This window comes from Varanus komodoensis, unplaced genomic scaffold, assembly GCF_004798865.1.
Source record: "Varanus komodoensis strain SLA01 unplaced genomic scaffold, ASM479886v1 scaffold12, whole genome shotgun sequence".
Taxonomy (NCBI): domain Eukaryota; kingdom Metazoa; phylum Chordata; class Lepidosauria; order Squamata; family Varanidae; genus Varanus; species Varanus komodoensis.
Window position 1 is genome coordinate 30,943,354 of NW_025335349.1, and position 20,819 is coordinate 30,964,172.

Sequence of the window (20,819 nt, forward strand, 5' to 3'; positions counted from 1 at the left end):
GTCACCGCGCCCGGAGTCCGTCTCTCGCGCGCTTTTCTGGTTTGCCTGATTGTTGTCTGGCGCGCGAATTTCTGACAGTCCACCGGCTGAACGGCCGGGCGGCGTCGAAAGCGGACGCGGAGCCTCATGGCGCTGAGGGGCCGCTGCTGGAGCTGAGGAAGGGTCTCGCCAGCCGTGACGGGGAGGCAGATGGTGGGCAGAATGGCCGTGGCGGCTGCCTCAAGCGACGGGGACGTGCAGGTAAGAGGCGGAGGTGGTGAGGGTACGGGCGAAGCTTTCGGCTTTTGTGGGATCAAAAGGGTCGGGGAAAATTGGGGCGGATAAGGGCTGTCAGGTTCGATTAAAGAAAACCCAGGTGAACGACGCCCCTCAGGTGCAGGCCGTTGCTCCTGACTGGGTCTCCTTTCTTAGGAGAAATGAAGCTCAGCCTGTGTAAATTTCGCGTTCTTTTCGCTTCTCCAACCCGCGCGTTTTGTTTGCCAGCTGTGCTGAAACAAATGCTAAGAGTGGCCCGGTCAGTTCAAAGTCGGCTGGGGGAGTTCTGAAACGATGCTGGTGGCAGCATGCCTTTTGATAAAGTTGGGAAGAGAAACGTTTCCAGCAGAGTCCCCTTGTGTGCAGTTTGAAAGCTTTACGCCCTACAGGAGGCCTCAAAGAAAAGTCCCATCTGCGATCCTGTTCACACTGTAGAATTAATCTGGTTTAGTCCCGAGGAAATCCTTGAAATTGCAGTTCTGGGTGAGAGAGAGGTAGAGGGCTGCAGTAGAAAAGTCTTTCAAACTAACTCAACTGCACTTCCCATTTTTTTTCCTGTAACGATGGTTATAGGAAGTATGCCGATCATATAGTCCCCTCCACACACATTATGGAATCTTAAGGGCTCTTTCCTTGGTGATAGGCCATTTCAACTGCTTAGCTTTATATAAATGTATATACCACCTTGTCTCTAAAAGGCAGGGAGAATAGCAGTTCCTTTTGTCTGTTATGGAATGGAAATGGGTGAGAAAGTGTTCTGCTAGACTCCAGCTGGCCGAATTGTACTGTGTTTTGTTTTATTTTCTGCAAGATGGAATTAGAGGTGGAACTGGCATGAGGATCTGTATTTCCCACAACTGTGCCCAATTCTTGGTTCTTTGGCTGTGCTCTTATTTGAGGTTTTACCTGATACAGCTGAGGTCTTGAAAATAAGCACTGTAGTCTGCATCAGTTTAGTGTGTGTGCATGCTATTGCGCTTGCTTTTTCAGTCATTCTAGTTGTATAGGTGACAAGATACTATAAAATGGCCAGTTTAATTGTTCTTCGTGATTCCCAGGTAATGAGCATTTGAGAGCAATGATTTTTCATGAGGCTTTGTAAAGCTGAAGTTGCTTGTTGTTGTGTAATAATTTATGGTTGCAGTCAAATCGTGTAAGATAGTTTTGTAGAATCTTGGATATATGACTTTATGATTCTTTGGTTTGTGCTGGTGCTTAAGGTAATATGAATGGAATTAGATCAGATTTTTTGCAATCCAAGATTTATGAAGAATTCATTTTAATTAGGATACTATTTAAATTTTTATTTCACCATGGGATAATGATTGTAGTTGTCCCCTTGTAGGCTGACGTTGCAAGAGCAAAGGGCAGCTATATATGATATTAGGATGTAACAACACTGCATTATGCAGGGGACCAAACTTTTTCAGTTTTAATAACAGTGTTGCTGATTACATTTTAATATCAGGCTCAAGAATATTTCCAGACAGGTAGCTCCTAGTACACAAGTCAAAATATGTTATGCATCTTTCTTACTTAAAATATTATTTTGCAGTGAGGAAAAAGAGAAGAAGTTGTGGAGAAATCTGGGAGCATTCTTAGTGGAAGATGTCATCTGGACATCATCAACCCTGTAAAATTCTGTTAATGAGACTTTAACAGTGTAATCCCCTGTAGGCCAGATTGAAATTTGTAGCACTTGTTTCTCAGTAGAGTGGATAGAATTGGAATTTAAATTAAGGGGCTAAGGGCACAATCTTGTGCATGTTTAGCCAGAAAAAAAGTTTAAATGTACATAGGATTGTTTCCTAAATAAGTATGCTACTGCATATTGGAGTTTATGTAATATTACAAGTAAGAGCTTGAGTTTAGAGGTTCTTTCATCATCCTTCCACTGGTTTATAACAGTACAGTAGCTGGAGATAGAGAAGGAGGGAAATGGTGTCTCTTGCCTTCTCCCTGCTGCATTCCATTCTCCACTTTCCCTGCTAGGTAATTTTATATGCAGCAGAGCTAGAATGTATTTTGTTGCCTTTCAGATAACAAAAAAACCCAGTGGCATCTTTAAGCGCTAACACACTTGCTGTGGTGTAAACTTGCTTTACCATATGTTTTTTTTTAATGTTTCTTTGATAAGACTTTATGGCATCCATATTGAATTTTATTGTCTTGTTTTTATGGTCTGTGGTAAATTGCCCAGAGAGCTTCAGCTATGGGGTAATATAAACATGAAATTAATAATAACATAATAGATTACAGCCCACCATCAGATGGCTTTAGTCCATGAAAATACTTGCCACAGTGTCTTCAAGGTACCAAAGTCTCCATTTTATTTTTATACGCTGCTGTAAATTACCAATATATGTATTCTATATATACATATATAGAATACATATATAGAATATATACATATATAGAATCTGGAAGCTGTCTTATTGCCCCATTAAAAAATACAGCAACTAGATTTCTTAATAAACATAACAAATATACTAAGCAATTCACATCCTGAATAAGGAAGCAGATAAAACAAGTAAAGATTTGAACTATATTAAATCTAAATACAGCTGTTCATTTATACAGAACTCTGTTTTTCCCATATAGCCATATAAAAAACGGAAAGAAGATGAACCTTCTATGAAAGCAATTACAACATATTTCTCACCATTAGGGAAAAATGTTGATAGTGTGTTGTCACCACCAAAATCCAACAATATAATGGATTATTTGAAAAGAGCATCTCCTACAAATGAGAAGATTGTTTCACCTGAGTTGGAGAAAGAAAGCAAAACAAACTGTTCATCTCTGGAAAGTTCTTTAAAGACTTTGTCAAGGCTTAAGAGAAGAGGAAAGAGATGTAATTTAAGTAATCAGTTGAAAGATATGAAAACACCTGAGCACAAACTTATGGTAAAAGTTAATAGTAGTGATAGTACAAAAATGCCCAGTCAAAAGGAAGAGGAATTCAGAATTAGTTCAATTGGTCATAGTGTTCCTGCATTGCTTAGCCCCACAGATCTGAAAGAACTGTCAAACGCTTGCAACAAAAACCCTCTCAACCCCGTTAGTTGCAAAAATGAAGAAGGAAAAACAAATATACAAGATGGAAACAAGAAGAATGTAAACAGATCAAAGAAAAGGAAACATAAAGATGAGATGGACATGCCCGAATGTTTTTCTACTGAAACACAACAGAAGGGTCAGTGTAAGGAAGTTGATGTTAAACAAGTTGCATCTAGCAATGAATCTGATAATAAAAGCTTAGGCAGTGTTTTGGGTTCTGAAACCAATCCACATGAAACTTCCTATTTAAATGGTAGTACTGTAACCATATCATTTGAAGACTTCCTAAAAAGCCAAGGTGAATATAAAGTTGATAATATTCCAAAAGCACGAACATCTGATAGTAGTATTGTATCTGATGAAACAATGAGTTGTGAAAATCAGCAGCTGCCACTTAAGAAAGTAACTGTCCTTGCACAAATACATTCTGTCCCTCCAAAGTCTCCCTCTTCTAGGAAAATAGCTTCTATCTTTTTAAAGCAAAAAAACAAAGAAGCAAAAAGATGCAGCATTTTGTCCACTTCAGAGCTTGAGTATATTGAGCATATGAGTCAGAATAGAAAATCTAATGTGGTTATAGCAGAAGAAGAATTAGAGCTGGCTGTATTAGACACTGCAAGTTCAGAGACCACAAAGTCAAAATGCACTGCAGAAGAAAGGTATCAGTTTATGAAAGCCTTTAAACAACCAGAATCTGAGACAGTAAAAAATGGAACTAAAAAGGGAGCTGGTAAAATAAAAGAAGTAGGAGAAAATTCTTCAGAGCTAAAACTAGAGATGGAAGAATATGAGGATGTTTATAATAAAAAAAATATTGAAGCATCAACTGATTATGCTGGTAATGATTTCCATAGTAATATGGGCAAAAGTGATAGTACCAGAATAAGAAATAAGCTCAAGAGGAAAGTGATTTTGGAAACAAAGGAGAATGATTTAAATACTAATGAAAACCAGAACTGCAATGCTAATGGTGAAATTAAAGAAATAACATCAAGTGAAAGACAAAGCATATCGCCTCAGAAAAACAATGGCTTGAGAAGAAGTTCACGACAAAAGAAAAGCCAAGATTCTATAACTAGTATAGCTGAAAAAGCAAGGATTTCAGGGGCTGTTGCTGAAAACACACCAGGAGCTATTCTTCTACAGGCTTCTACTCCAAGAGCAATCAATACAGCCTTTAATAAAACTGACTTGTATAAAGCTGAAGTTATAACTGAACCTTCTGATTCAAAGAGTCCAATAAGGTAATTTTTTTGACTGTATACAAGTTTAGTACTTTGTCTTATTCTCCAAAACTGTTTAGAAATGTGTTTTCAGAACTATTTTTAAGAACTGATATTAAGTGGGATTTTTTTCTTATACAGGATGAAATTCATTCGAATTAGTACAGCTGAAGGATTTTCGCAAGAGAGTGTAAAGGTATTGTATTGAATAAATTGGATTGTAATTAATCCTTTGAGAATACATTTTGAACAATAAGATGGTGCAATAGAATTAAGTGTTTTATTGTGAAAACATTGTTGCAAGTCCTTAAATGTTGTGGGAGATGTAACAAAGGGGCTGTTTGGATGATATGACAATTCTGTAAACAATTCAAAACTCATAGATGCCCTCTTTCTTTTTCACTGCATGTAGAATGTAGCACTTGAACTAGGATATGCCATTTTCATATCTGTAATCTGTAACTAGATCTTTTGCTAGGGCAGATGCAAGGAAGGCAAATCTGAGACTTCATTTTATCTTGCTGCATTTTGAGATGTTGAAGGAATATATGGTCTGAAACAGCCCTTAACATATCAGTCCAGCTACTTGGGTAGGGTGGGTGGTGATTATACACAACAGTTTTTTGTTCGAAGAGAAGTATTTTTAGAATTGTTATGTTTGTTTTCACATTTTATAGTGTAAACAGTTTTAAAGATGTAGCAGATCTTATAGATTGGCATATATCTTGGATCTGATGGGTCGGACACGACTAACAACAAATCTTGGATCCACCATGTCTTCTATAGGTAGAAAATGGTTCTGCTCATGCAAGGCAGAAAATGGTTATGCTCATGCAGGACAGAATGACTGCTTTTCACAACAGTCTCCCAAGTAACATCCCATGCTCTTCTGGAGAGTCCACTAACCTCATAAACAGCTTTTGGAGAGTTCTGCAATGGGTAGGGGAATTGGCACAAATTAAGAAGCCAAAAGAGCAATTTCCATTTGTGCAATGGCACCTTTAGATCCAAGCCACAGTATGCCCAGTTTGCATGATCAGAATAAACCACCATAGCTTGGTTAGATCATGATATACACCAGGCATGATTTCTGTAATCACTACCAAGGCATAGCTTGTCATGTTGTGCATACCTGGGTAGCATGGCTTGTTGGAGGAGAAAACAGCCCTCCAGTAACCCATGAGCTGTTATGTTTTGCTTCTCTGGCAGGCCATGCCACCCAGGTTTGGAGGACAGGACAAGCTGCACTACACAGTGGCTTATTTTGATAATGTGGATTAGGTCAGTGTTTGTCTCTAATGGTCTGTTTATGGTTAATTTTAATTTTATAATAGATAAGTTCCACTTCTAACAGTATATTCAAAGCAAAGAAATTGGTTGAGAAAGCAAAAGTTTTGCAGCATCACAGAGCAACAAGAATTGCTGAGGAGTTACTACGCACACCTCTAAGACGTTCCTCTAGACAGCAGGCTCTTGTTGAAAGGAAAAAGAGGCAGAACTTGGAAGTAAGTCCATACATCTCAGCTTATTTATGGAATTATCTTTTTCACTCTTGGATCTGGCTTGTTTAAACAATTGCCTTAAACTTGTCCTTTTTTTCTATAATAACAGACAGTTTGATATTCTATACCTGCGGTGAATTCATTACTATGAATTTATCTGCAGCCTTCTTTTCTTCTTAGCTGAGGTTTTTCCAAACATGACAATGATTGTAAAATGTTGCTGTACGTCACCATGTATTCCAGATTAATTTTAAGAATGACTGGAAGTAGATAGTATTTTTCACTTTGCTGACATATCAGTGTACATTGATTTGATCACACTTTGGGTGACTGTCAGTATTCACCAATATTCCAAACAATCAGAAAATGTGGGGTTGCCAGTATTTACAAATGTTTAGATACTTACTTTCATATAACAAATAAGGTTTCTTTAGCTTGTAAAATTAGAGCAATTTCAAATGAAGAAAGAATATTTAGCAAATAACACTTTAATTGAAAATAAAATATGCTATCTACAAAAAATTAACTATTTCTGCAGCAGTTTACCATGCAGTGTATTTGTCCAGTTACAGCTTATTCTCACAGCAACCTTGGACATTAAATCACTGTCCTTGTTTTACATATGGGGAGACAAGGTTGAAGGAAAGTGGTGTGTTCAAGCCTACCCATTGTATTTAAGTGTGAACTAGAATTGAATTCACTGGTGTAAAAGAGGGGATAAGTTTTTATGCAGTGTGATGCAAAGGTCCATGTGCATGCTAAAATTCCATCAGAATGTAGGATCATAATCTGTAAAAGAAGGTTCACAGCAGGAGTTAGGAAGCCTCTTCTACAAATCCATTTTTAAAAACTACAGTGAAAATGTGTGTGTAGCTGCTAGCGAACAGGTAGTTACAGATCTTTAGTCAAAATCTGAAACTGTTTCCATCAGTAATATTAATTCATTAACATTTCTTTATTGTTCTGTTTCTGTTCAGGACTCAGTGAAGGACTCAGTGATTATTTTGGATTCAAGCACAAACAATAACACTACTGTTTTAGGAAGTATGAACAAAAAGAAACTTCTAAGTTTGAATGATGTGTTGGGCAAAAAGACTGGAAATTTAAAAACTACTAAGAAATCAGATGGTATCTACTTTACCTTCATTATACTGTATTAAAATGAATTCTACAGGGGAAGGAGAAGTAAACTTGGGGTAGCAGTGGACAAAGGCTTATGTATCAGACGAGAGAACAGCTCCAAAAGCACCCAGTAATAGTCTTCCAAAAATGTAGGGAAAAGCTCACATTCTTTAATGTCTATATATTAATGCCAGACTATGAGAAACATACAGGACAAACTTGAACTTTTAATGTAGAAGAGTGAATATGACTTCATAGGTATAAGTGAGATTTGGTGGGATGAAGGAAATAACTTGTTCAAGAACAGAAGGGGAAGAAAAGTTTCCCTGCATGTGAAAGATACACATCTCTGCACAGAAATATAGGGGAATAAGCTTAGTTACCCCATCAAGGTTGTCTGGATTGAAAATAATAAGAGCAAAGATTAAAAGGAGCATGATGGTTTGAGTCTACTATTGACCACTCAGTCAATGAGGATGAAACTGGAAAAACAAATTGCTGTGTTTCCAGGAGGGATGATGTAGTAGTGAAAGCCAATCTTAATAAATTCAGAACAATTATAAGTAAGGTCTCATGGCAAGTGGCTATTATGAGAAAAGAAGCTGAAGAGAGAGTAGGAATATAGTGTTGCCCATATTAATCTTGCAATATGTTATTTTTAAAGGAAAAGAAAATGTGTCTTCATTCATTAGGAAAAATGATCAGAAGCCTACAGTTGAAGCAATTACTATTTCTGAGGAAAGCAGGTCAGTTATATGTGGAAATGACATAATTTACGGGAGATACTGCATTTCTAAACATATGCTGAAAGTAAAGTTGCAATTGCTGGGCAGAGAAGGAAGCACTCCTAAATCATCTCTTGCTGGCAGAATCCAAAGCTATACTTATGGAGGGAAATAGGATGGCATACAAAAGCTTTTAATAAATAAATACCAGCATGATACCACCAGCATAGATGAAGAAACATGGCAGTGTTGGGAATGTGTGTGGAAAGCTTAGTTAGAATCCTGTCCTTATTTCCATCCCCTGTGACAGTGTTATGTTACATCTTCAAAAGAGCTGGTGAAGTCACTGAAGTCAACTTGTTCCCTCTGCCAGTCCGGAGAATAAGATTCTGAGTAACTCAGGAGTAATCATGGCACAGCCAGGTAATACAATGTCAGCCAGGCAATGCAGATCATGTACATCAAGACAAGTGGCAAGAGCCTACATCATCCTGCCTCATGTCTGTAGAACCATGAGCTTTGTGATTTAATGGGTGGAGTGTTTGACTAGGGCTGGCAGAGACTCAGGGTCAAACCCTGGTTCAGCCACAAAGCTGAATGACCCTGAGCAGTCACCTCCTCTCAGCTGAAGTTTCCTTAGAAGGGGACCATGAATAAAGTTGCAGGGGAGGGGGGTGGCAATGTGCCAGCCTGAGCTCAGCATGCAAGTAAGAATTAGGTAAAAGGGTAGTTGGGTGCAATAAATCAAACAGTAGAAGATTGCTAATGTCTGTTGGTTATTCCCTCCCTCACAAAACCTTTTAATTAGCCAAATAAATGTGGGCTTTACTAGGCTGTTTAAGAAGATGAGAGCGGAGGAGAATGACAGGCTTCCTGGGGATGATGGTTGCTAGTCCTTAAGCCATATACCCTGGCTATTGTACTGCACTGCCTTTGTTTCTACTTGCTGCTAAGCATACTTGGGATTCTGTGTATATCACATCACGTTGACCTCATAAAGAATTTGCACTAATGTGTATTAGCTAGCTGCTGACAGGGAGGGCTACAAGTTACACAACCCCAACTTTAAGAAATGTATAACCATGCTGCATCTTGGAGCTTAGTTGCTTTTGGTTGTTATTTACATTAGTGAAGATGATTCTGAAAATTCTCAAGATGTCAAGCAATTCAAAGCAAAACGTGATTTTTTAATGAGTGGTTTGCCAGAGACTTTAAAAAGGCAAATTGCAAAGCAAGCAGCAGCACTGGAAGCATATTCTGCAACTAATTCCTGTTTTCAGACTGTGGTCCATATACAGCAAAAAGATTATGGTGAGTATTAATCTTCTGAAGTTCTTAGACTGAACATGTTATTGGGGCTTTTGTCTTTAAACTAAAGTTTATAGGCATCATGCCCACTTGGATAATATTAAACACTATATACTTTTTAAAAATAAATACCATTTTGCTGTTTATGTTCTCTTTAAATTTGTATCGCTAAGCTATAAACACACTCTCAAGAGTGAGATGGGACTAATGTGTGTGTTCTTTTGAGTGTATATTCCATCAGTAGAAGTGACAGCACTGCAGAAGAACTCTAGAGAACTAGCATAGAGCAGCCAAGAAATAAAGATGCAGCATATTTTTATGAACAAAGATTATTTTAATAGCATAAATGGGGCCACAAAATGCTGACAGTGCAGGAATTTTGTACCCAATTTAGTAGACCAGCCCTCCAGTGTGTGTTAACTAAAATATCACAGCTGTCAAGTTCTTTCAGTTTTATTCCTTGAAGTATATCTTTTTGTACAAGTCCTGTCTTTAACATTCTGTCCTGTCTTTAACATTCTGCAAGCAGTCTGGCTAATTGCAAAAGTTTAGCACATGGCCAGATACTCTTCCATCATTTGATTCTTCTATACTTTCCATTCCAGAATATATCTTTTTAAAACTTCTTTTGTTAACTGCATTTTTATTCTTCTATAGGATGCTTGATGTGGAGACTGGCACCACCCTCTTGCCCCCTCTTAACTAACCTAAGAGAGGTGAATTCCACAGTAACTGATGTTGCAAAACTCACTTTTTCACTTGGTGAATTTTCAGTTTTAAATACACAACCTAATAGCACTGATTCTACAATAGTTGTGGTTAGTATTTTGTAAATCCTTATTGCTATGATGATTCTCAGTATATATAGTAACGATGATAATGAGGAGGAGGAGGTCATAAGAAAGCCATGCTGGATCACACCAATGATCCATCCAGTCCAGCACTCCATTCACGGGGTGGCAAACCAGCAGTACACAGGAGCCCTCAAGCAGGGTGGGTACAAGACCTCTGCCTGCCCAAGCTCTTCAGCAACTGGTATGAACAGATATACTGCCTCTGATAAAGGAGGTATATAGTCAATAGTTACGATCGCCGCCTTCTCCATGGAAGTCACTTGAATAATACCGTTCACAGACATGTTGGTACATGCTGTTAGATCATTCCTGCTTGGCTTCTCCTGCCCTGGAGTGCTTTCAATAATCAGTAACTTACCAACAAGTAAAAGCTTAGTGTTACATTCAAACACGACTCAGTTTGGGCATAGTGATTAGTTTTTCCCTTCTAGTGAGTTCCTGTTTACTTGAAGCTACTCCTGTGGAAACAATCAGACAGCATGCTTGTGACTGGAAAGTTCAAATTTTCTGGAATTTTGTGTGAATGCTGCCAGTTAATAAATTTTCTATATCCAATTTTAATTATTAAAGTGACTTGTTACTATGCAAAATACATTTTCAAATTGTATAGTTCAGAAATTTTCCTCTATGTGATAATTTAACTAAATACTGCTATTAATGTATGAAAATATTTCTTGTGTTTACAAACCTGTATATTTTTTGTTTGCAGCCGTCTGGGTGGCGACCAGTTTTTTCTGAAATACAAAGGAATTGTTTGTTGGAGGAGATTCAGTCTTCCAACCCCCATTTTCCGGTGAAACAATTTTTTGATCTACTCTTGAAAAAACAAGCTGCTCCTGAAAATAATAAGCAAGGTTAGCAGTATATATAGCTGATAGTAAACCATGGGCCTAAGTAGCAACTAAATGTGTAGCAGTGCAATCCTAAACAAATTAACTGAGAATTCTGTGTACTTACTTTAGGGAAGTATGTACAAATTGCAGCCAAGTGGTTCAGTCCTTTTGGGATGCCCTAAAGGCCACAAGCTTGGAAGTTTGCAGGCATCCAGAGCCGGAGGAGCAACAGAAGCATTCTTCATCTTCCTGCCTTGTATTTGCAGTAGATGAGCTGCGCTTTCCATCTAGCAGGGACATCTCAGAGAAAGATGGAAGGAGGCTAGGGCAGACAGCTGATATCCTGGCCATACCAGTTGTCCCTACACCCCTTTAATCAGTCTCCCTGAGGTCATTTTCCTGACCCTGGAAAGTGGCTGGCATGCTTCGTTCCACACTAGTTCCGAGGTGGCTAAGGAGGGGGACAGAGCTCTGATTCTCAGCTCCAAAGTGAAAGCACTGTCTCTGTCTTTTAAGCTAAAAATCCAAACTGTCTACATCCCCACAGACAATGTCCAGGTGCCATAGGATTGTTCCTTGGTTGACTTTTAAGATTTTGAGTGGAATCCAATGAAGCCTATGCACAAATGCATCATGTTCTTGCAAACATACTGAGTAGTGAGGAAAGCATGTGCGCTGATATTTATTTCTGGCAGCACTCCCCCTCTCTTATGAACTGCTCCTTCAGAGCATTCTCTGACCTTCAGCATGCTCTTCTTGGCAGTATAGGAGGTTGCAAAATAGCTGCCATGCAGCATACAATATTCTGGGTCTTGGACCCATGACTAAATTCTACATTTCAGATGGAAGTAACCAAGAGAAGTGCTAGGAATTGCTCAGTGGTATGACAAATTGCATTCTGTTTTTTCTTTTTTTCTGACTAGTAAAGAAATGTGACACTTCAAGTTCTGAAACAAATGAACAAGTTGTTAATCTGAAAGAAACCAAAAGAAAACGAAAATATGATGATCAAAAATCCAAAAGAAAGAGGCAAATGGAAGCACAGACTGAATTGCCAGACAAATCGTGCATAAAACAGACTTTCAAGGAAAATAAAATCCAGACACACAATACAGACAGAACAGAAAAATCTGGGATTATAACAATAGAAGATTCTGAATTTGGATCAGAAATTAGTTCTACTTCTGGTAACATATACTTTATCCAAAATGCTTTAGAGAATATTAAGTATGGCTTTTCTCATAAGAGCACACTTCATATTTAAATAGTTTTGGAAATAGCTCAATAATGACTGATGTGAGATAGTCTGGAAGTACTCTTAATTGTGCTCAGTGTGCCATTGTGAATAGTAGTGACATGTATTATGTGAAATTGCTGATGGATACTTTGTATTGAAAGTATGTTACATTTGTAGTGAATACTGTGGGCTTTTATAAAGCATATGAGCTCATTAGTCTTAAATAGTTAATTTATTCCACATTAATAAAAAGGAATCCAAGTATAAACATAGAAGCTTTCAGACAAAGGCATGAGCAGAAGATATACCTCCTTGTGTAAAAATGTAGGGGATTTTACCAGTTTTGCTGAGTTTTTGGGGATACTATTTTCTTATATCAGATCATTTATAGAAAGTCAATTATAAATCCAATTTTGCATTTAAAATTTGAACTAATCTAGTTTCTTACAAACATAAAAGCTATAACAAACCTTGGACTTGCACACTCTCAGCTCTTTCTTTGGTGTGGCTGTGTGGAGTTCAGAATTTTTTGTTTCAGATTAACCAGAATTGATTTTGTCCAAACCCAATGCATCTTTTTGGTTTGAAGTAAGTCAGCTTCAACCCATGGCTTTTTAAAACCATAATTAACATTAGAGTTTAAGATGTGCACAACATGCTAAAATCAAGTTAATAGAAATCAGAAGAGAATGCTTGTGATTTCCTTCATTTGGCTGCACCACAGGAAGAGGTGGAGCAATGATTTAGCATAACATCTGGATGCACGACTGTATATTGTAGCACCACCTATAAGTACTGATCAGAATTAACGTCACTCTTTTATAGATGTTGCTCAGAATTTCACTTGGCTTAAACAGGCTATCAAAAAGTATAAAGTATACTAATATATACAGTATTAAATAGTAAATGTTTCATTTATGTGAATGGAATAATTATTTAAATGTGGTTTCTGTGTTTATGCCTGTAGATTTTGAAAAAGAAGACATGCTCTGGACAGAAAAATATCAGCCACAAAATTCCAGTGAACTTATAGGCAACACTGTGGCAGTTAAAAAGCTACACAGGTTGGGAATAATGGAATTTCAGCTATTTTTTAACAAAGTAACTTATTGTTGCACCACCTGAAATCTCTCTAGGTTTATATGACGATTTCCATTGTTGGTTTTCATGCACTGATTAAAGCTAATTTTAGTTAATGATACACAGGTGTAACATTGTACCATTGTTAACACTGATAAAGGAGAGTACATGAGTAGGTGGTCTGCTTCCAGGCCCTTGCTTATGGTTAACAAAGTCTGCATCATCTCAATAGCTGTGATTCTATAGAATACATGTAGACAGCTACCTGAAACCTCCAGACTTCTTTTTAAAAAACTCTTCCTAAAAATATTTGAGAATTTGACATAAGAACTTCAAAAAAAGAAAGCTGTTATTGGTGATCACTGTTTTCTTCTCCCTGTCTCCTATCAGTCAGGATACATTGCACATCTAAACTGCCAGTCATTGTTCATGAATTTTTGTATGTGTCAACATGGGCAGCAACAGAAACAAATACCTCAATATAGTATCATGTGCTTATTTGTAGGTGGCTTTGTGAATGGAAAAGAAGAGCTGATTGGGAAGAAAACCGAACTCTAACAGGAGAAAAGAGTAGCAGTCAACAAGGTACTTTGGAATCTCATTCCAATCTGTAAAATAAGTTGTATTTATTCAAAGTTTTAGTATGAGCTACCTCAAGAGGATACCAGAGAGGTTAATAAGTTGGTTATAAATTTAGGTAAGTAAAGTGGGATTCTTTTTAATTGTATTTAATTTATATTTCTTTTCAATTTGTAAGGTGCCTTGAGCTTGATTTTATCATATGCAGGTTATTAAGTCCAAGTGAATATAAATACATAAAGCCAGATATATGTAAGAATAATTCTAGGTTTACATGTTCCTAGTTTTCACATTTAATAAGTCTGATATATGCTTATTTTGATACCACTTCCTAGAATTCTCGGACAGTCTGGACTTTAAAGATGACAAATCAGACAGTGAGGAAGAGGCTGTTCTGTGCAATACTATGCTTCTTGTTGGTCCTCCAGGCATAGGGAAAACTGCAGCAGTTTATGCTTGTGCACAGGAGCTTGGCTTCAAGGTTTGTGCTGGATAGCTACTCATTTAATAAATACATATTTGTGAGCAGTTTTGGAATTTACAAACTTAAAATTTTAAAATACTCCTACAGGTATTTGAAGTCAATGCTTCTTGTCAGCGTAGTGGAAGGCAAATTCTCTCTCAGCTGAAAGAGGCTACTCAGTCTCATCAGGTGGACAAGCAAAGTATACATTCTCATAAACCATGCTTCTTTAACAATTACATTAGCACTAAATCACCAAGTAAGTAAGGTGCTGTCTTGTTTTCTCTGTATAGTACTTGAAATAGTTGGAATAATTGAAAATCTTTGATAACAGAAAAGAATTCTATGTTCTGTGATACATTATCATGATTTGCATATAGGCAAACGTTTAATTCATATCAGTTAAGGGGGCGAGTGTCAATGTTATGATGGGTATTGCATTCTGGGGCTGAGAACTGGGGTAGCTGCTTTCCAGCTGTAGTATTTCACAGTATGTGTCCCAAGTCACTGCTGCTGGGCAGCAAATGAAGAGCAGAACTGAAACTCTCGTACCTTGTTTTCCTTATGATGGCATCCTTTCAGCACCATGCCAAATACCATGTGGGTATTCCCTTCTTGTGGTTTTGCTTGTCATGATCTCCTAGCCTTCCTACACCTTGACCAAAAATCAGTGATATTGTGCTGTTGGACCATGGAGTGGCATCTCCAGCACCACTTTGTCAAATTGGTATTTCAGAATCTCTGAAGGCCAGGAAGTAAGTGCACCTGAATAGTACCAGGGCCAAATAGAATATGCACACTGCTTCTCCCTTACCTAAAGCAAGCCCCAGGGACCTGGTCCTGCAGTTGCTATTTATTTTAAAAATGGAAAGGCATAGAAATGGAAGACATAACCTTATTTCATCCCCATTTCTTCCAACAAACAATTGCTGAGACCTAGTTCCTTGAAAACTGTATCAAATTGTACTATGAAAATGCATAGGGTATTGTAATATGGAAGGTGATGCTTTCTCTTTTAAGGTTTAGGTTAATACACTGTTATATATTTCAGAAAAAAACTCTCCCGGAAAAGAGTGGTCACCGAGAAAGTCTCCAGTTTCACCCAGAAAAGTTGGATTAAAGCAAGGCTTGGAGTCCAAAACACTAGCACACTATTTCAAAATTTCTTCAAAGTCTAAGAATAAAGAAGAGAAAGTGCAAGGAAGCAATAAAGGTGGGTTTTAATATTAGTTGTGTATAATTAGTCCTTGGAGGTGGAGGGTAGAGATCATACTTGCATCTTTGTTAAAACTCAGTCCATAGTGTGTGTTATCATGCAGAAAAAGCAATCTGTCATCTAGTACAGCTTTAATCGCTAAGGGACAGCTGCTAGTTCTGGCTCCCTAGCACATTACACTGCTGTTGCTCAAAAAAAATCTATTCTGACCCCCCCCCCCCCCCCCCCCCCCTTTTTTTTACCCCCGACCCCAAAATTTTCCAAAACCCCCCCCCCCCCCCCCACCTAGTAATACATTTTTAAACTTATTTCTCATTGCATAGTATTCTACTTCTCTGTATCCTTGCAAATATGAAGAATTTCAAGGAGTGCCTTGAATATGTAGAATTATTTCAGCTTAGTGAAAGGATTAGTAATGAGAGGCATGATAATAGTATCTGAAATGAAGTACAATGTGAAGAGAGGGAATAAAAGGTTTTGCCTTCATAATGGTAGATCCCAGAATCATCTGATAGAAACAAAATGGTGAGAAATGCAGAACACTTAAAAATCCACTTCTTGATAAAGGGAAAGCCAAACGATAGACTTTTTAAAACCAAATGATAATAATGATGGCCAACTTGGACAGCCTTAAAAGGGAACTAGACAGACTCAGGGAAGATAATGCTATCAGTTGTTGCTAATCATGATGGCTATATACTGCCTCTGGTACCAAAGGCAGTTGCTGGGAAGAGAAAGGTGCTGTTGTTCCTTTGCTCTGCTTGTGGGCTTTCTATGAGCATTTCCTTGGATGCTGTGTCAGCAGAATGCAGGACTAGATGGCTCCTTGGCCTGATCCAGCACGAGTCTTTAGAAACCTTTGTCTTTTTTTTTTTGGTGGTGGGAGGAATGCATTTCACTTCAGTTAGGGACAGGGTATGTAAGGAGATGATTCTGAGTTAGAACAGCTCTGTGGAGGCCACACACAGCTCCCTGTCTCTATCTATCAGAAACAAAACAAAACAATTTTTTTTTCTAGATATTAATATTATTAATAGCAATCTGAAGCATTCTTGATATGCGTATATATGGTACACATTCCCGATGCTTTAAACAGATTTTTTGAAGCATTAAAAGCTCACTTATGCTATTTCCTGGCTCTTAATTTTCCAAATTAATTCTATATTTTTTTCTCCATGCAGAAAATAAGCAGAGTTTATCTGGAGAAAAAATACAGATAAATTCAATTAAAAGAGCAATGAAAGAAGAGGAATCCAGTAAAAAATATGCTACTTCTCTGATTCTCTTTGAAGAGGTAAGACACAAATAAAAATTATGTTGTATTCTGGACCAAAATCTTGGACATTATCTTTCATGAAGCAAGAAAGCTAGAATTAATTAGCTATGCTGTGTCCTGCCAAAACCACAATCCCTTCATTCTATTTTCTTTTAGTAAGCACAACTTTGCAGCAGTGTTAACTGTATGGAAAGCTTGCACATGCCTTAAGATTCTCTGCTGGCCTTTGACAGGCCTCCATTGCCCATTTAAACATCCTCAAACAGTAATAGTATAAAACTGAAATCTAAGTCTGAATAGTATCTGAACTCATTGTTTGTCAGGTCTGTGCTGAACTTGAGCCAGATCAAAGTAGATTACCAATTTAAAACACAGGTTCAGCTGAAACTTGACATAGTATTGCTTTGAAATAGACTCAATCATGTTTTCTGAGCATATGAAACCAATGTCTTGAAAGACTTTTATACACTTTGGATTTTTCCAGCCTTTAGGGTTCACAAATGCCATTGTCAAGTCACCTGTGGCACTATATCATTAAAACCAGCTGAAATCCTCTCTGACCTTGCACTAGATTTGGAGGCATTTAAAAACAGAGAAATCCTGCTTTCTGAGTGTTTTCTAACATTTGAAAATACTAAGAAAGATAAGAAAGTTGATGTAAATGTATCTCTACAAAATTCTCCATATTTGCAAACAAATAGAATTATGCTAATCTATTCTAAATCAAAAATTGTACACATCCCTTTTCTGATATATATATATATATATATATATATATCAGAAAATCAAAATATCAGCTTATTTTGTAAAAAAATAAATAGTTGGTTTTTGGTGTCACTGGATCTGGGTTATTTGAACAGTTGAAAGCAAAAATGGGAACTGTATGGCAATTAACAGAACTAAACCTTTCCACTTATCATAGGTTGATATAATATTTGATGAAGATGTTGGATTCTTAAATGCAATAAAGACTTTCATGACAACTACAAAGAGACCTGTCATTCTTACTACCAATGGTGAGTAGTAGTATTTTTAAAAACACATTCTCTTTCTTGTGAATTCATTACATCCAATTGAAACATTCTGTAATGTTTAGCTTCCCATACCATTAGATTCTAGTTGGCTCCTCCTCTTCTGCATAAAACTTGGCCAGCTCTGTGCCCTTTTCCATTTCCATGATGTTTTCTCACATAATTTGGGACCTAGAATGATCACATGATAATAGATAAATTGAATGGGAAATGCAATGCTTTCACATTTCAGAACTGAAAAATATGACTCTAAGATAACTTAGTTGGCCAGAAAAAATTATATACCTCAAGGTTATGATGCAACATATCTAAAATGATTGTTATTTTCAGAAATAAAACTGGATTCAAACTTAAGGGTACTTGGTCTTTATGCTGATACCTTCCTAAAGTTAGCCATAATAGCTTGTTGGTAGGCATATGATATGCTGGGGTGATTTAGTCAGGAAGATCACTGCCTGGCTTCTAAGAAAATGGCAGCAAAGAGCTGGTCATGGCTGCAGTGTTTCTCCCATGGTAGAACTTGCCACTACAAGGGAGCATCATAAGTACAATTCTAATGGATCAGGACAACCTCAAATGTACAGCTCAGTATCAATAGTTATGAGTGTCCATCTTTTTCCAGGAATTTTAGTCTTTTAGTTTCAGTTTTAAATCCCTCACTGTATTTTAAATCTTTGTACTAATGCTACTTTTTACTTTGGCTTTTACTTCTATTTTATACTGTAATGTTAAACTTTTATAGTGTATTACTGTTCTATTTTATGGCTGTAATTATTATAATGCAGGTGGCGCAGTGGTTTAAACTGCTGTGCTGCTGGGCTGGTTGATCGAAAGGTCGCCAGTTCGAATCTGCACAATGGGGTGAGTTCCCGTTGCTCAGTCCCAGCTCCTGCCAACCTTACCATTCGAAAGCATGCAAATGCAAGTAGATAAAAAGGTTCCACTTTGGTGGGAAGGTAAAAGTTCCGTGCACTTCGGTGTTTAGTCATGCCGGAGACTGTCTGCAGACAAACGCTGGCTCCCTCGGCTAGGAAACTGAGATGAGCACCGCCCCCTAGAGTCAGACATGACTGGACTTAACGTCAAGGGGAAACCTTTACCTTTACCTTAATTATTATAAACTGCCCAGACAGCTTTGGCTTTTGGGTGGTAGAGAAATAAAATTGATAAATACTTGTGTAGTGGTCAGCCGCCCTGGAGTCCACACCTCCCTGTGCCCCACTGGACTGTAACCTCTGTCCAGGGACTCCTTGGTCCCATTTCCAGACCAGACACTGGATTCAGCACATGACAGCAGTAGGTTGAGACTTGGGCCAGCTTACGTTACAAGGTGGTTCAAGGAAACAATGGGCAGGCTTGCCATAGGTTGCTGTTGACAGAGATGAGTAGCCAACCTTTTATGAGAGTTTTTTGACATAACACTTGAGCAACTGTTTTTTTTCTCTTGGACTGTCAAATTCTTGCAGTATAATCTAAGCTGTAGCCTGGCCTTTTACATTAACCTTTCTGGATGTTTGCAAGTTTTGCAACAATTGATCAATCTATTTAGTTAGAGACCAATATTAGAGACCTTGCTATATCAAGCACTATACAAAAATAGTTAATAAATAACAATACTTTAATAATAACTTTAAAGAGTTTTGATTTTTCCCTTCTTGGATAGTTTGCAATGACCAAATGTTAAGTGCCTTAACTGTGTATCTTTTGTGTAGATCCATCATTTAGTTTAATATTTGATGGCTACTTTGAAGAAATCACCTTCAGTGCCCCTTCTTTGGTAAGTTTTTCAGTTTGGAATATAAAATGCTTAATTGCATGTCTTTGTATGGAAAAAGTGTGTCAAACTAATATCTTAATTACAATTTAATTAGATCTATGAAGTTTATACAGAATAGCACTAGCTGCAGAAGGGGCTCAATTTCAGTGTTCTGCAAGTTTAGACATCTTCATATGAACTAGGCTAAACATATATATATTGTCCAGATAAGCTTTGATCTTTGTGCTTAGGTAAAATTACCTGAAATTTTAAGAGAGGTTGGTTCTCTTTAACGTGTACTTCACTTTGCAGTCAGCCTCTGAGCTCTGTGCCTGCCTTTCATCTGACTGTACTCCAGTATTTTATAGACTCCACCCACACACATTTTGGCCTACTAGTTCCATCAGCCCAGCCCTAGCCAGCCTAGCCACTGAGAAGAAAAGACGGGGGCTGTAGGCTAACATAACTGGAGAGCCACATTGGCTGCACCTCCTTTATAGCATTCAGGAAACAGCATCTGCTGGAGTGCTATCAGTCTCATAATTTCCACTGTATAACAAACAATAGGCACTATACAATGTTCTGCTTACACAGTTGAGATAGCAGTAGTGCAGGCAACCTCTAGTGCTTTGCTTCCCCAGAAAACCTATCATGCAAGCTTACTAGAGTTAATTTATGGTAGCACCATGTCCATTGTGTAGTGTTGCAGTGGCAGCGTTGGATGATTCCCAGTGTTGCGCAGTCGCTCTGCAAAGCTTTCAAATAATTAAGCATATGAAAGAATTAACTTTTAATCATTGGAACACTTCTTGGAAATAAGCATTTAACACTGTAGTTAAGTCTTGGATTTGGTTAATATTGGTTTTAAAATACAGCTCTGTGATTGAAGGCCTTGACAATAGTCAGTAAGCAGTTCCGTACCTAACATGCTTCTGTTGTAATTTTTCAAGGCAAGTATTGCTAATTTTCTAAAATCTGTTTTGCTTTAGATGAATGTTGCTAGCTACCTTCAAGTTCTCTGTTTGACTGAGAATTTAAGAATGGATATAAGAGATTCTGTTGCATTATTAAGTACAAATAACTGTGACATCAGACAAAGTATTCTGCACTTACAGTTCTGGGTTAGGAGTGGTGGTGGCTACTTGAAAGAAAAAGGTATGTTGCTGTTTAGTAAGTATAACCCAATTAAAATAGTAAAATGTTAATACAAACTTCATTTTAATCTGAAAAATTGTTCAATATTTTGAACATGAAACCAAGCAGTTAATTTACAATACGGTATTTGCAATCTAAATGGGA

General features: G+C 37.5%; 1 protein-coding gene across 3 annotated transcripts in view; it reads left to right on the forward strand.

Annotated features, from left to right (window-relative positions):
• Window positions 1–20,819, forward strand: part of ATAD5 (ATPase family AAA domain containing 5) — a 25,929-nt gene continuing 5,110 nt past the window's right edge. For 2 of the 3 annotated variants that reach the window (XM_044422084.1, XM_044422086.1), the window contains exons 1-19: window positions 1–240; window positions 2,857–4,559; window positions 4,680–4,734; window positions 5,873–6,043; window positions 7,018–7,168; window positions 7,827–7,908; window positions 9,017–9,198; window positions 9,853–10,013; window positions 10,759–10,903; window positions 11,806–12,069; window positions 13,087–13,183; window positions 13,705–13,784; window positions 14,114–14,259; window positions 14,350–14,500; window positions 15,293–15,454; window positions 16,639–16,751; window positions 17,656–17,749; window positions 19,477–19,541; window positions 20,510–20,675. In XM_044422084.1, coding sequence (XP_044278019.1) covers window positions 190–240; window positions 2,857–4,559; window positions 4,680–4,734; window positions 5,873–6,043; window positions 7,018–7,168; window positions 7,827–7,908; window positions 9,017–9,198; window positions 9,853–10,013; window positions 10,759–10,903; window positions 11,806–12,069; window positions 13,087–13,183; window positions 13,705–13,784; window positions 14,114–14,259; window positions 14,350–14,500; window positions 15,293–15,454; window positions 16,639–16,751; window positions 17,656–17,749; window positions 19,477–19,541; window positions 20,510–20,675 — 4,039 coding nt within the window. In that variant the 5' untranslated portion in view covers window positions 1–189. The remainder of the gene's footprint in view (window positions 241–2,856; window positions 4,560–4,679; window positions 4,735–5,872; window positions 6,044–7,017; window positions 7,169–7,826; window positions 7,909–9,016; window positions 9,199–9,852; window positions 10,014–10,758; window positions 10,904–11,805; window positions 12,070–13,086; window positions 13,184–13,704; window positions 13,785–14,113; window positions 14,260–14,349; window positions 14,501–15,292; window positions 15,455–16,638; window positions 16,752–17,655; window positions 17,750–19,476; window positions 19,542–20,509; window positions 20,676–20,819) is intronic. The other variant, XM_044422085.1, reaches the window with a different exon arrangement.